The sequence below is a fragment of the Megalobrama amblycephala genome, linkage group LG16 (assembly GCF_018812025.1).
Source record: "Megalobrama amblycephala isolate DHTTF-2021 linkage group LG16, ASM1881202v1, whole genome shotgun sequence".
In the NCBI taxonomy this organism is placed as follows: Eukaryota; Metazoa; Chordata; class Actinopteri; order Cypriniformes; family Xenocyprididae; genus Megalobrama; species Megalobrama amblycephala.
Window position 1 is genome coordinate 25,835,865 of NC_063059.1, and position 15,654 is coordinate 25,851,518.

The 15,654-nt window shown below is 35.0% G+C and overlaps 1 protein-coding gene across 4 annotated transcripts in view; it reads left to right on the forward strand.

Annotated features, from left to right (window-relative positions):
- bcas3 (BCAS3 microtubule associated cell migration factor) overlaps window positions 1-15,654 on the forward strand; it is a 272,896-nt gene that overhangs the window by 19,079 nt on the left and 238,163 nt on the right. For all 4 annotated transcript variants that reach the window (XM_048162169.1, XM_048162167.1, XM_048162170.1 and 1 more), the window contains exons 8-10: window positions 8,586-8,693; window positions 8,812-8,888; window positions 14,194-14,270. In XM_048162169.1, the coding sequence (XP_048018126.1) occupies window positions 8,586-8,693; window positions 8,812-8,888; window positions 14,194-14,270 (262 nt within the window). The remainder of the gene's footprint in view (window positions 1-8,585; window positions 8,694-8,811; window positions 8,889-14,193; window positions 14,271-15,654) is intronic.

Below are 15,654 nucleotides of genomic sequence, written 5' to 3' on the forward strand. Positions count from 1 at the left end.
ACTGTGCTATTAAGCTGTGCTTTTCATTGCATTTTTATTGAGATGTGAGAAATCCCTCTTAAGTGTATTAAATGATAAATCTCTGTGCGTTTGTATTAGACACAGGATTAAGGGAGGATTGGGAAGTGATGCTTTTAGAGCCCATGAGCCTGTTACTCTCTTGCCATCACACCTGGAACTGTTAGATCTCTTAGCTCAGTGGGTGCGACCTTGCAGAGATAAGTGGAGGTAAATAGGAGAGATTCATCTGTCATCTGGTGGTGGTAGTGCAAAAACATTGCACATTTTACTGTCTCTCACAAAGTAAATTTAAAGGGACGGTTTACCCAAAAATTGTAATCGTCGCCATTTAATCTTTAGAAATTAGATGGTCATTTATTCAGTGTCTAAAATTAGTTGTTGAGCTCTTTTTGCATTTTTAGTTTGTGTGTACACTACACACCCAGAGTGTTGATAAAATGTAACATTTCTTCTCTCTCATGCTTCTTGCTCAGTTGCTTTTTTTTTTTTTTTTTTTTTTGCCCACACACAAGATATGAAGGACTGTTTGTCTCCCTCCTCTGCCGTTGCATTTGATGCATGGGTCTGCTTTAAAACCAGTGTTTACTTTTGGTTTCTTATGTGGACATTAAAAAAGATTAGAAGAAATAAAACCTCTTTATGGTGATGAATCATCAGAGATGTCTAATTCTTTATTTGGAAGCTCAGGGAGTGAAACGCAATGTTACAAGTTTATCACTCCGGCTCACACATATTCTTTTTTCCCTTCCGACATTTGTCCTGTTTTACCATATCTGTCTTTTGCGTCATGTTTCAGTGTAATTTGAGGTAGGCCTTATGGTCTGTTGATAGGTCTGACAGACACAATCCTCACTCTTATAGTCATGTTAAAGATGAATATGTTTCCTTCCCGTGATGGATCCTCCACCCTTCAAGTTATTTGGAAAGTTCAGGCCAGGTGCATTGTTGGGTCTCAGATCATCCCTGCGTGCTTTTTCATGCTGACTGGATGGCCACATAATTCAGGCTCTCTGAGGATGGGAATATTGCATGGCTTTGAAGTTTTCCCTGTTTTTCAAGGGCACTTGTCTCAGATCGGTTTTCCATGAGCATACTTCTCCTTATCTTTCCGATTAATTGCAGAGGAGGCGCACGGGCGTGTAACATCATCCTTTTCATGATTGTGCAAATTTAGGAGTATTGAGCCTATTACATTTCTTAAGCAAAAAAAAAAAAAAAAGTTTATTTTTTTTATTTTTTATATGTAGATGTGAATAACCTTTGTAATTGATTTTTTTTATTTTTTAAAAATCAATATTTTATGTTTTAATTTAGTTAATTATTCATTTAATCTACCACATTTTGGCTAAGTTTTTGTATAGCTCTTAGGACTTCTGTGGTTTTTAAATGTTTAAAAATGGTTAAATGTTTAACATAGTACCAAAAAGGTACAAAGATATATTACCATATATATTTTTCAGTATATTTTCTTTCATCATTTCTTAGATATTTCAGATGCTACACCCCTTTTTAACATTTAAAAACTTTATAGTTTAATAAGGAGATAATAGGTTGTTCTTTTGATTCCAACCAATTTGATTTACAATTTGACCTTAACTATAAGGACATTTGAGGTTAGAAAAGCTGTTCTCATACCTGAACTGTCCACCTCGCCATCCCTGTTTTCCTTCCCAGCATCTGTTCTTTTTTTTTTTTTTTCTAGTAATTAAATGCTGTAAACACCAGTACAAGAGGACCAGTGCCCCTGCAACAGGCTCCTCATTTCAATGTGTTTCCAATATGTATGCGAATCTGTGGAGAGCCCAGTGAAAGGGGAGGAAATGTATTTCTGGCAGTGCTGCAGACATGGAGCTGCGGTTGAACTTTTTACCCTAATTACTTTCCCGCTAATGCCCACGGCGTGCTGGAATCAAAGGGCCCCCTCAGGCCCCAAGAAGCCTGTGATGTGGCCAGCGTTTGTTGTGTGTTGAAGCTCGGCTTGAGAAAGACAGGGGCAGAGAGAGAGAGAGAGAGAGGGCGCAAAATTGTGACAGATTTTTTTTCTTCTCAAAAATGTCTCAGTTACCACCCACCTCACTTGTTGCCTACAAAAATAGAGTAATTGTTTTCATCTGTGTTTTTACATTGCCGTACTTGGAAATAGCTGTTATAAATCAATACGAGGTTGGCTCGAGGGACTTATCACGGTCCAGAGATCAGATTTGTGATTTGTCTGTTTCTTCATTTTCCTCAAACACCTTTTGAAAAGGAATGTCTCACACTTTAAGCATCTGTTTTCCATGTTTCTCAAATGATAACAAAAAGCCTAAGAGGATAATAAAAGAGCTTCATATCTTCCCTTATCTCAGAAGAGACGTTACACAGGGTGGGTTTATCGCAGTTTAGACGATTAAACTTTTGAACGGACTTAATCGTTGTCCACTTTTAACAGATTTATTTTATTTTTATTAATGGCAGGTTTATTGTGTTTAGTTAGTGAATTAAGCTCCTCGCTATGTTTTGCGGTGCGTTTCTCAGAAGGTCGCCTGGTATTTTATTTGGTAAGGCAGTATTTGTTTTGCATTTCCAGAGCATGTAATTGTCTGTTCGTATTCGGAAAGCTTGTAAAGTAGCTGAATCCAAAATGCGATGACGTCGTCCTATAAATGGATTTACTCTCTGGCGCTGATCTGCGTTTCCAGACTTCCTATTTTATATTTCTTTCCCCTTGTCAGTTTCCGTTCAGGTTCGTGAAATGATTAAAACCTTACAATGTTAAAAGCACCAAAATGGTTATCTTACAGGGTTCAGAGTCATGCTAAAATACAGACATCAAAACTTTTACGAGATTATAAAAGTGATGAGTTGGCTAGCTCGTCACATAGTGGCGTAATGTGCGTAATTACCATTGTAAACATATGTGTTGCTAAATTTAAGCCTGACCTTAACTGTAAAAATTGTTAATGTTCCACTCGAGAGTGACTTTTCCCATTTGGTTACCACGAGGGAGGCTGAGACCAGAAAAAGGCCTTTTTATTGTCTTACCATGCTGAAGGGAGATGGATTTTGCAGGTATGACTCTTGGGAAGTTTTGTGAGATTGTACCCAGCTATTAGACGCGCAGTTGAGATTGTGGATATTCACGTTTGAAGTATTGTGAAGTTATGTCACGGCGAATAAAGAAGTTTGAATTTAGCAGATGTGAGCTTGTGAGTGCAAGTCACCCCCACTTCCAGTATGTAAAGTAACATTCTGGACAAATTTAAAAAACAAAAATACTGACTTCTTTCTAGATTTCTGTAGTGCTCATATTTTTTTAAACGCTCAGTGACAAATTAAGTAGTGCGTTTCAGTGAGAAATAACCTGATTTTGAACAGGAAAAAGGCTCTTTATCCTTAAAAATTATGATAACACAATAACTTTTATGACCTTATGTTAATCAGATTTAGTATATGTATTAACTTGGCCTTTGCTAAAGAAATGGCCTGGATGAAAGTGACATATATAAAGTCGGATGACTGAAGCCATGGGACAGGTCATAATATCTGTGCTCAATATCACCTAAAAGTGTGCTACACTGAAACGCTGATATGATTTTATAACGATAATTGAAATTTACTGACGCTTTCAAATCGAAGTCTCGATTCTCAGTGAGAGGAAATTGTATTATGTTGAGCGTGCACTGCGTCCATTAGAAGCGGGCCATTAGTTACAATGCAAAAAGGCAAACAATTGAAGTGGCCAATTTGATGATTCTTTTTTCAAGGCTATCATTGTCCCGTTAATCAATCTGGGAGCATATCATTTGTGTCACATTGGCTCTAAAACGCTTTAAATTGGATTGATCTGACCCAGATTATATTGAAATCAATGAATAGTGGCTCTAAGACAAGTTTAGGAAGTTAAATGCCCCTATTAATCTTGGTGTCTAAATCCAGAGGGGGTTTTAGCCATGATGATCATTTCTTTGTAGATAGCTGTGTCTCTCTTGCTGAGACTTCAAGCGTCCACGGCTATAAAGGACATCAGAGGAGAATAAAAATGCAGACTAATAGCTTTTGCAGGTTTCTACAGTCCGTTTGACACACTTAAGCTACGTTCACACAGCAGACAAGGCAATGTTTATCCCCAAAAATGGAATGATATTAATGAATTAAAATGCATGATATTTAATGTGTAAATACACTCACCGGCCACTTTAGGTACACCTTGCTAGTACCAGGTTAGACCCCCTTTTGCCTTCAGAACTGCCTTAATTCTTCATGGCATAGATTCAACAGGGTGCTTGAAACATTCCTCAGAGACTTTGGTCTATATTGACAGGACAGCATCACGCAGTTGCTGCAGATTTGTCGGCTGCACATCCATAATGCAAATCTGTTCCACCACATCCCAAAGGTGTTCTGTTGGATTTTGAGTTGCAAACTCATTGACATGTTCAAGAAATCGGTCTGAGATAATTTGAGCTTTGTGACATGGTGTGTTATCCTGCTGGAAGTAGCCGTCAGAAGATGTGGTCATAAAGGGACATAAAGCAAATACTCAGGTAGGCTGTGGCGTTTGAACTGTGCTCAGTTGATACTAAGGGCCTCAAAGTGTGCCAAGAAAATATCCCCACACCATTAAACCACCACCACTAGCCTGAACTTCTGATACAAGGCAGGATGGATTCATTCTTTCATGTTGTTAATGTCAAATTCTGACCTTACCATCTGAATGTTGCCGCAGAATTCGAGACTCATTAGACCGTAACGTTTTCTACTGTTGTCTACCTAATAAATTGGCTGCCATATTCTATTTTATATATTGTACATTTTTTTTTACATAATATTTTATAATATATAAATTATAAATGGATATTATTTGTAATATAAAATGTATTATAAATATATAATATTTATTGTTATTTTTGTTATATTATATTTTATTTATTGTTTTTCTTGTTATATTATATTTTATCATATTTATTATATTTTATTGTTTAAATATTTATTGTATATTGATATTATTTACCGGTAAATGTTTTTTTTTAAATGTACACATCTTAATTGTTAATTCAAAGAGAAATTAAAATATTTATAAATGTTACCAAAATATTATTTTTTAGTTGATGAATGCACCACATTACATTATTCCTTAAAATTAAAATTTTTTCAAAAAATTGTGAAACCAACATGAAAAGAAAAAGAACATTTATGAGAACTTGGCGCATGTTGTTTTTTTTTTTTTTTTTATAACTCAAGCTCTGATTGGAAAGAATTCATATTATATACGTCTCCTTTTTTTCCCCTCTCAGTAGACTGTCTAGTCGCTGACCTGTGTTTGTATTTGTCATGTGGCTCTGAGACAGGGTTGTTACTGGCAGCTGGCCGATGTAGAGATGCAGCTCTGGGCATGCGTTCATGTTTGTGGTGGGTTCTGCTGCTTACTGGATTGTGTCTTTGACATGCATACTGTAATCCAGCCCTGGGTAAGCCTACAAACTCAATCTCCCACAGTGGGCTCAGACCAACAACAGATCAGTTTTGCCACGCAACTCTACGTTTTGGCCAATCCAGACCTCCAAATGGCCACAGCATGACTTTAGACTTGCGGGAGGATTCCATCAGTCACCAAAGGATCTGAGACACTGAGTCTCAGCTGCAGGCTTGACCTTCCAGACATTGAGAATGGGATGTCTATCACACATTCAGTGAGCCTCCTGCTTCAAGACATTATCATGCTCTCTTAAAAACATTATGCACAATCTGTCCACCCTGACCTCAAGCCAGAGCGCTGAGGAGAAGTGGCTCAAATGGCAGCTGTTTGGGAACACGCTCAAAGTACAGGGATACACTGGATTTGCAATTGCCACGGCTTCACTCAGAGATCACTCACTGCCTGTGAAAGTAATGACAAATTAAAAACCTCCCTGGCTCTTCATCACTCAGAATCAGAACTCAAAAGTATAGGATGTTGAGACGCACCACAGCTTTTTTCATTTATGGTTTAAGTACTTCCATGTTCCACAATTTGTGGTTTGATGTCTTGACTGCTTTGTAAAAACTGATATGTGCATGTTTGGGAAAAAAAAGAGTTGTTTCCCCGACATGCTGTCCATGCTGTTTTATCCAGTGTTTGCATGCTTGTAAATTATGAATGAGGAGTAAAATTACATCTTCCAACATAAAAAACAAAAAAAAACAAATAAGGTGAATTACAGTGCTTTTGAAATTGGAAAAAAAAATGTGTGTATATATATATATATATATATATATATATATATATATAAATTTCAAAAGCACTGTAATTCACCTTATTCTTTGTTTACCCTAATATTATATATATTATTAGCAATTAACTAACAATGTACTGGTTCTTTAATTAGCAACAATGATCGTGAAACAGTGATTGTTTACTAGTCTATTTTTGCTCTGCTGCACACGCTGAATTAAAGTGACTGCACATTGCTCACATAAAAATAAACATGAATTGACATGAAAATGTAGTAAATGCACCATAAATGCATATAATTAAACTCTACTGTGTTTCACAGTCAACATATGGCTTTTTGCCCAGGGTAAAGCAAGGAAAACTTGATCTCAACAAGGAGATAGAAAAATCTCTTCGTGGAGATAGAAAAATAAGCTCTGTATGACCCGCAGGATTTCTTATTTAAATATTTAAATGCAAAAGAAAAGGCATTTTTAAATTTTTAAGTTTTAATTTAAAATGTTTGTGATTTTTTTTTTTTTTTTTTTTTTTTTTTTTCATAAGAAAAATATGTTTAAATGTTTTGCCATTTTCTTGTGCAACTTAATATATAAATATAATGCATTGAAGAATACATTGTTTAAATTTAGTGTTTAAACATGAATACGTCTATAAAAGACTTGTATAACTGTGTACAAAGATTTTTGCTGCAATGCTGACAAATTATTTTCAGTAACAACTTTTGGATTTGAAATAAAAATGAATAAATGTTGTGTTTGTGGTATATTTTAAGACTTTGTAACAAGTAAAAATGCTCCATCTCTTAAAAATGCAATATGAGCAGTTGTTTTGTGTCAAAGATTTGACTATATCGTCTATTGAAGCCGGAACGTTGTATTGGCCAAGCAGAATCTAGGACCGGATCTGTTAAACTATCTGTTTTATAATGGCCTTCTTGACATCAGAACATCAGTCAATAGGCCAAACCCTGTCAAACCCTTGTTTTCACAGGAGCTGTGTTACATTAGTAGCAGAGCCAATAATGCTGCAGCACTATGCACTATACTGTACATTTTATTGCCAAAGTATGTTAATGCTAATCTGTGATGCATGATATAATCACTTCTTGTGAAGCGGCAGACAGTCGGTCGAATTAAGAGTCAGACACAGCGAAATCATTAGTGGTTGCTTCCAAAGCCAATTGTTTTGTCAATGAAGCACAGGCTATTGATCATCTTCATTTACGTGGAGTGCTTGATCAGCTCAGAGTCAGTGTCAATAACCCGGCCTCTTCGGATCCAGCTTCGTCTATAGTTAGACTCCATATATGCTTAAATTTATTATTGTGGTTTGAGCAACTTATGTACACTTAGCCACGGCTCCAACAGAATTCCTGACTTGTTGGATTGGTATCCCGTCCTACCGGGTTGGGCAGTGCTGATGCCATGCATATTACCACAAGACTAATATCCTGCGGAAAGCAAAGTGCCCAGCACAGCGTCTTACCAGAAACATTCTGTTAAAATGGTTAATATGGCAGGCCAGGCTGTGCCAGCTGAGTGCGGAACACCTAATGAGGATTAATATCTGCCTCTATCACAAGCAACAGCCACTGCCTTCACTTAACTCCCATCTACTTGATGAAGGTAGAGAGGAAATAACTACAGGATGTGAGTGTGAGAAAGTTTCTGGCCTGTTGGCGGGACTTGAACTTGTAATGTGTTTTTATTCTTTATGAACTTAAATAATGGGTTTTGCGTTATTGCCAATTACAGTAAAAATGTAGTAGCCTTTTTTTTTTTTTTTTTTTTTAAAGCTTGTGGTCTGTAATATAATTTTTTATTTTATTTTTATTTTAAGAAGTCTCTTATGCTCACCAAGGCTGCATTTAATTGATCAAAACTATAGTAAAAACAGTAATATTGTGAAATATTATTACAATTTAAAAAAACAGTTTTTTTATTTTAATATATTTTAAAATGTAATTTATTCCTGTGATGACAAAGCTGAACTTTCAGAAGCCATTACTCCAGTTTCATGATCCTTCAGAAATGATTCTAATATGCTGATTTGGTGCTCAAGGAACATTTCTTCTTATCAATGTTGAAAACATTGTGCTGCTTAATAATTTTGTGGAAACCATGATATCTATTTTTCAGAATACTTTGATAAATAGAAAGTTTAAAAGAACAGCCTACAAATAGAAATGTCTTTACTGTCACTTATGATCAATATAATGCACCTTCTTTGCCGAATAAAAGTATTGATCATCATTTTTTGAAAATAAATATGAATGTGTTTGGAGCATGCTTGATAATGGCTAGAACATGGTTCCATCTCACTTCCTAGATTATTTGATGTTAGTTTACACTGTTCTGTGTGTGTTTTGCAGGACAAGTCCCCCTTATTGTTGTGTGGATCTTTATTCCTTGAGGACAGGAGAGATGGTCAAGTCCATTCAGTTCAAAACGCCCATCTATGATCTGCACTGCAACAAAAGGTGCAGTTACACACATTTTGTCCTGCACTTTATCTTGTAACTATTTTAAATGCTGCATTAAGCTTATATACACTTTTTTTTTTTCCCCAACTCCATCTCCATCCCTTGATGGTCACAGGATCCTTGTTGTTAGTCTTCAAGAAAAGATTGCTGCCTTTGACAGCTGCACCTTTATGAAAAAGTTCTTTGTCACAAGTAAGTTCTTCACGTTATAGATGTGTCTGCTGAACTTGACCCTTCTTGACCTTCTCTAGTCTCCTACACAACTTTCCTCTGCCTCTTTGATCTGCAGCTTCGCAAACCAGGAAACCTAGTCTTGATTAATCCTCTTCACACACTGACTTCATTAAACCCACAAAACCCCACACAACCCTTATACGTGCTGATACACCAACGGAGCTGTTTTTCCCTGCGTCACTCCTCAGGGCTATACGATATCAAAGCTCATCCACAATTCCACAGGCCTGCTTGTTTACACAAATGGCTTTTGTTTTACAATGTGTCAGAGCTGGGCATTACCAGAAACTGTCTGTGTCAAACCGTCATTGCGTAGCATAAACAATAACAAACAAATGCATATTGTCACTCAGCCCAGCCCACTCTAGCACATAAAGAGCCATTTCCTCTCCTCCAGGCCAGACCACAGGCGAAATCCGAATGGCCTTTAAAGGAGATGCTACTCATAAGGTCCCAACTGTCATGTGCAAAACTGTGTATGGTTTCAAAAAAAATAAACTGTCCATGTCACCATGTGAATCCAGGCCTCTGCTGCCCACTTAAGCAGTCGTCTGTTGTAAATTGCTATTAGCGTTGTTTTAATGGCTCTCATTGTCTATCTGACTTCCCCGTCAACGTCTGCGCCACAGGAAACGGGCACGGACAATAACCCTTTACATCATTAATTGCTTCTCTGAATCTTCCTCAACATAGGAAGAACAGGACTAAGCTTATTTTTTAAAGTGACAGACCGAAAACCAGGGTTATTATAGTTAACTAAACCATAAAAAACTCAAACATTTTTAATATTACTGTAATTTTATTTAAAATTATATATATTTTTTTCATTATTATATGAAACAAGCTTCGACTTATATTTCACCGACTTCAATAATACAACTAACGTGAAGCACGCAAAACATGCGGAAAGCGCACACATTTAGGCTTGTGCTAAATAAGAGAGATATATGTGAGAAATGTATTTATTTGTATAGCGCATTTCCAAATGGCCGTAGTTTCAGTTTCACTTTAAATAAATTTGTTTAGGCTTGCTGTTTATAATAGATGTTGTTTATAATGAATACTATTATAATTTATGTCTGTTTTATACTATATAATACATGTTTGTAAATGTTTCATTTTATTTACTGGTATTTTACATTATTTCTGAATGTAATAATAAGATATAAAATATATTTTTTTTCTTTTTCTCTCTCAAGAATGGAATCTTGATCCGGGACTTATTTTCCTGAAAATACTTGAAATAAAATAAACATTAATGGAAATAAAATGTGTGTGTGTATATATATATATATATATATATATATATATATATATATATATATATATATATATACAGTACAGTCCAAAAGTTTGGAACCACTAAGATTTTTAATGTTTTTAAAAGAAGTTTCGTCTGCTCACCAAGGCTACATTTATTTAATTAAAAATACAGTAAAAAACAGTAATATTGTGAAATATTATTACAATTTAAAATAACTGTGTACTATTTAAATAGTAATTTATTCCTGTGATGCAAAGCTGAATTTTCAGCATCGTTACTCCAGTCTTCAGTGTCACATGATCCTTCAGAAATCATTCTAATATGCTGATTTGCTGCTCAGTAAACATTTATGATTATTTTCAATGTTGAAAACAGTTGTGTACTTTTTTTTCAGGATTCCTTGATGAATAGAAAGTTCAAAAGAACAGCATTTATCTGAAATACAAAGCTTCTGTAGCATTATACACTACCGTTCAAAAGTTTGGGGTCAGTAAGAATTTTTATTTTTATTTTTTTGAAAAGAAATTAAAGAAATGAATACTTTTATTCAGCAAGGATGCATTAAATCAATCAAAAGTGTCAGTAAAGACATTTATAATGTTACAAAAGATTAGATTTCAGATAAACACTGTTCTTTTGAACTTTCTATTCATCAAATAATCCTGAAAAAAAATATTGTACACAAATATTTTGTACAATTGTACACATTAAATGTTTCTTGAGCAGCAGATCAGCATATTAGAATGATTTCTGAAGGATCATGTGACACTGAAGACTGGAGTAACGATGCTGAAAATTCAGCTTTGCATCACAGGAATAAATTACTTTGTGAAATATATTCAAATAGAAAACAGTTATTTTAAATTGTAATAATATTTCACAATATTACTGTTTTTTACTGTATTTTTAATTAAATAAATGTAGCCTTGGTGAGCAGACGAAACTTCTTTTAAAAACATTAAAAATCTTAGTGGTTCCAAAGTTTTGGACTGTACTATATATATATATATATATATATATATATATATATATATATATATATATATATATATATATATATATATAATGTGCAGTGCTTCCCACAGGTTTGAAATATACTTGCGGTGGTAGCCAGGCGAAAAAATCCTCCTATTACCCACGGCACAAAAATGGTCTACTACATGTGACAAACAAACAATGTGTGATTTTTAACAGTATTTTTATTTATTGAAATTAATTTTAATTACATAACATATTACATTTAATTACATACTAATATTATGCATTATTATGTATTGTAAATTATGCAAAATTACAGCATTTAAATAGTTTACATTTTCCTATGTTCTCCTTGCTGTCATATAGTGTCTCTCTCAGTGAATAAGACACAGATTTTACTAGTAAAATTTATAAAATGAATAATATGTGTCAAATAATGTTCTTAGTCTTTTCTTCCTGTGGGGGAGACTACAATAATTTACTATGAATTAAATGGAAATCAAATTAAATACAATTTATAGTGTAACCAAAATACCAATAATGCCCAAAAGAAAAAGAAAAAACTTAGCGTGTGACTTTTAATTATAAACAAGCCCGAAATACACAGGTACTCTTATTTTGAAATGTCTGTACTATTGCAGGCTGATCCTTCAGATTCTTACAATCATCTAAAACATTTTATATAAAGGCCATGAAGTAGACATTGTAATAATTCATCAACATGAGTTCATTAGCAATCGCTTGGCATAAATCTGCGCTTTTCATTGATTGAGAATCACTTTGAAGCAGTCTGAAGCGCTGTTGCGCGAGCTTGTAGAACCTATGTGTAGAACGCGCAACAGCGCCCCCTTGTGACTTTGCAAAATGCAGCGCCCGTGTGAATGTTAGCGGGAGTAAACTGTTCTGACACACACATAACGAGTAGGTACGAAACGACTAGTTAATTAATCGTGGATGGTTTCATTATCTTGTGCGGATATAAAAGTATAAGAGGATAAAAATAATAAAAGCAAAAATGTGTCTCCAAATATACTTGGGCGGCCGTTATTATACGTGGGCAGGCCGCCCAAGTAAAGTCTATGTGTGGGAAGCACTGTATGTGTATATATATATGTGTGTGTGTGTGTGTGTTTTGGGTACAGGACTTCCAGTACGGTGCACATGTGTACCGAATGCATTACATTGCAACACTAAAGGTCTCCTGTTTGGGAACGCTTCATTTCCCGGTAAATTACTACGACAGGACAAAGATGAAAGCAGTGCATGACGAATACAGTATTGTAGCCTAACCACAATTAACCACCAATAATGGCAATAAGTTCTGCGTTTTGTTACTTTCGATAAGAAACAAAGTGTCATCTTTCAAATTCTGTCCATTTTATCTAGAAATTCAAACAGAAAATGCCGTTTGACACGCTTTAATTTGGCTTGACAGATCTCTGTACAGGCGCCTCATTTCAAACAGCAGAGCAGAGCGTGAGTGAATGCTCTTCCTTAAACGTGAATGAACATCTGAAGGTATGTTGAAAGATACAGTGCAACCTACTGAAACGTATCATATCTCGTGTAATCGCTCAATATGTGTGTCAGCGGCAGAAAGACATCAATGAAACAGCTTGTAAACAATATGTCCCGTAGCATTTACCATTCAGTGTCCACAGCTCGTTAGTTCACCAGAGAAATGATTTTTTTTTCACTTAATATATGTACTGTGTTAGCCTATATTCATTATATTTTACTTAACCTGTTAGTGATGTCTTGATCATTTAATCTGTTTAAATAAATCTGTCATGATGCCACGGTGTGTAAATGATTTTCAACAACGAATTGGAGTAAAAATATAATTTTATAATTAGATTTAGAAGTTGATGCAAAAACTGCCTCATGTGCAGCTTATATGTTTGCATACAATTTGTTATTTGAGTGTTGATATTATAAATAAATAGCAATTGAATTTAGGCTAATCTGTAATGTTCAAGTAAGGGCTCCCTACATAGTTTACAGCATTAGCAGAGATAATGTTTTTTATCCTCTAGAAATTAACTTTTAGTTTAATTTAGTATAATTTAATTTATTTAAAGACAGAGACACAATTTGTTCAGTAAACCACTGTTTAATAAAAAAAAAAGGAAGCAATTTTATGTTTAGTTTTCTCCCCCTGCTGTACCGAACCCGTATCGAACCGTGACTTCAAAACCGAGGTACGTACCAAACTGTCAGTTTTGCGTACCGTTACACCCCTATAAAATAATACTACAGAAGACACTTAACAATATAGACAATGGAGTTATTGTAAACATTATGCGTTTGTTGTTTTTTGAATGAGGTCTTCTCTCTCTAGCTGTGAGATCTCAAAACAATGGTGAAAATCCCCAAGCTCAGCTCACAGGATGTGTTAAACATAAGTTATCTCCCTGCATCGGCTCCCTCTGCTTTGGAAAGGCACAAAAGACTTTTGCGTTACTGTGCTTGTGGTTTACCTCAAGCCCCATTCACCCGAGTTTCAGATCCTGACTCTACACCCTAAATTACTGTCTGGATATATTTTATATTCACTCAATGCTATAAATTACTGTCAGCACACTTCACACTGTGATATGCACTTGCGTAACCTTTCCGTGTGTGAGGGCGGAGAAAGAAGTTTGGTATTTCTGTGCATGTTTATTAGGTTTTAGTTCAATACGACCTTATCTGATTTGCATTTACTTGCGTGTTTGTCCTGTTTGTATGTGTCCCGCATGTGATATACGGCTACATTATCATGGCATGTGGGACCGGTACGGATTCTGTGGCTGTTATGCTCTCATGGGTCAATCTGTCTGGCAGTTAATAAACTGAGGAGCCATTCTACTGTCACAAAATGCCATACCCCTTATTTAACCTCTGGTATTACTCTAACCCTAAGCTCTAGTAAAACACAGTCTTGGGCAAGATGCTGCTGTGATGAATTATTTATGTCTTCTTTGTCCTGTCATTTAGTTTATCTCCTTTTATATTTGTGTGTTTTCTTTTTTGTTGCAGGCTGTTACCCCTGTCCTGGGCCCAACCTCAACCCTATCGCTCTGGGAAGCCGGTGGTTGGCCTATGCTGAAAACAAGGTAGTACAAGCACCAAACATTTTAAAGAGCTCCAGATACACCCAAAACACTGGTTTTCAGAAAGACAACAAAATCTAGGTATTTTATTTTACTTCATTTTGGATTTTTTTTTTTTTTTTTTACTTTTTCTATTTTAATTTATCTTTTTTTTTTTACATTATTTATTTGAATGTTGTTTTATATATATATATATATATATACATATATATATATACATAGTAAAACATTTTGCGTTTATAAAAATGTATATATATATATATATATATATATATATATATATATATATATATATATATATATATATATATATATATATCTAAATGGAAGTGTTCATCCCTATGCCCTATGTCAGTGGTTCCCAAACTGGGGTACGCATACGATGACTTGACAGAGGGAGTACGCGAACAAAATGCTGAGTTTTGTCATTCATTTAATTCTTCCCCAGCTTTAAATGACATGACATCCAATCCAATCTTCAAAATACCACATCTACCATATCTTTTGCTATCAAACTGACTAAATCCGTTTCTATATAAGCAGCGTGCATATGGGTGATTACAGATTACGTCAGAGTCTGCTGCCTTAGCAGATCGCGCTACATTACTGCCGTTCTCGACAATGTACCTGTAGATTTACCTCTTACTAACATAAAAAACAAATAGCCTGGCACAGAAGGTGCATAGAGATCAATTTAAGATTCAATCTATTGATACAAAACATATCTTTTGTGAGTTCTTGTTTTTAATGTTGTTAAAATTATGCAAATCCAAATATCCACACGTTTGCAAATGTGACAATGATTTTATAGAGCAGTTCAACAAACAAACGGGTAATATTAAGTGATGTTCTTCACAGTATTGTCAGTATTTACTCTATTTTGCAACGAAATAATAGTTCCAACGAAAGCCACAGCAGAACTACAATAAACAGAGCAGCGTTTCGTGAACGAATCTGTTTGAATTAATCATTCGTGAAAGTCATTAATTTAATGATTCATTCATAAATACAGCCACTTGCTTCGTTACTGAATGAACGAATGACTCGGTGACTCACGCATTAAGACTTACCGCCACCTACTGGCAGTTTTAGTATGTAAAATCACTTTTTTACATTTTTATCATCATTGCTTGTTTCTCTATTGAACTTTTTTTTTTTTTTTATTTAAAACATTATTAATGTTGTAAAGGTATTTATAAAGATAATAAATGCACTGGAAAGTCAATTTAAGGGGCAAATATTGTCCCTTAATGGAAAAGGTGTAAGTTGAAGAGAGGGGGTACTCCACTCTAAAAAGTTTGGGAACCACTGCCTTATGTGAACATCCCTATGTGAGCAGGGCACGTACGCGCGTGCTGTGTGTAGCTGTTTGGAATGCACTTGGCAA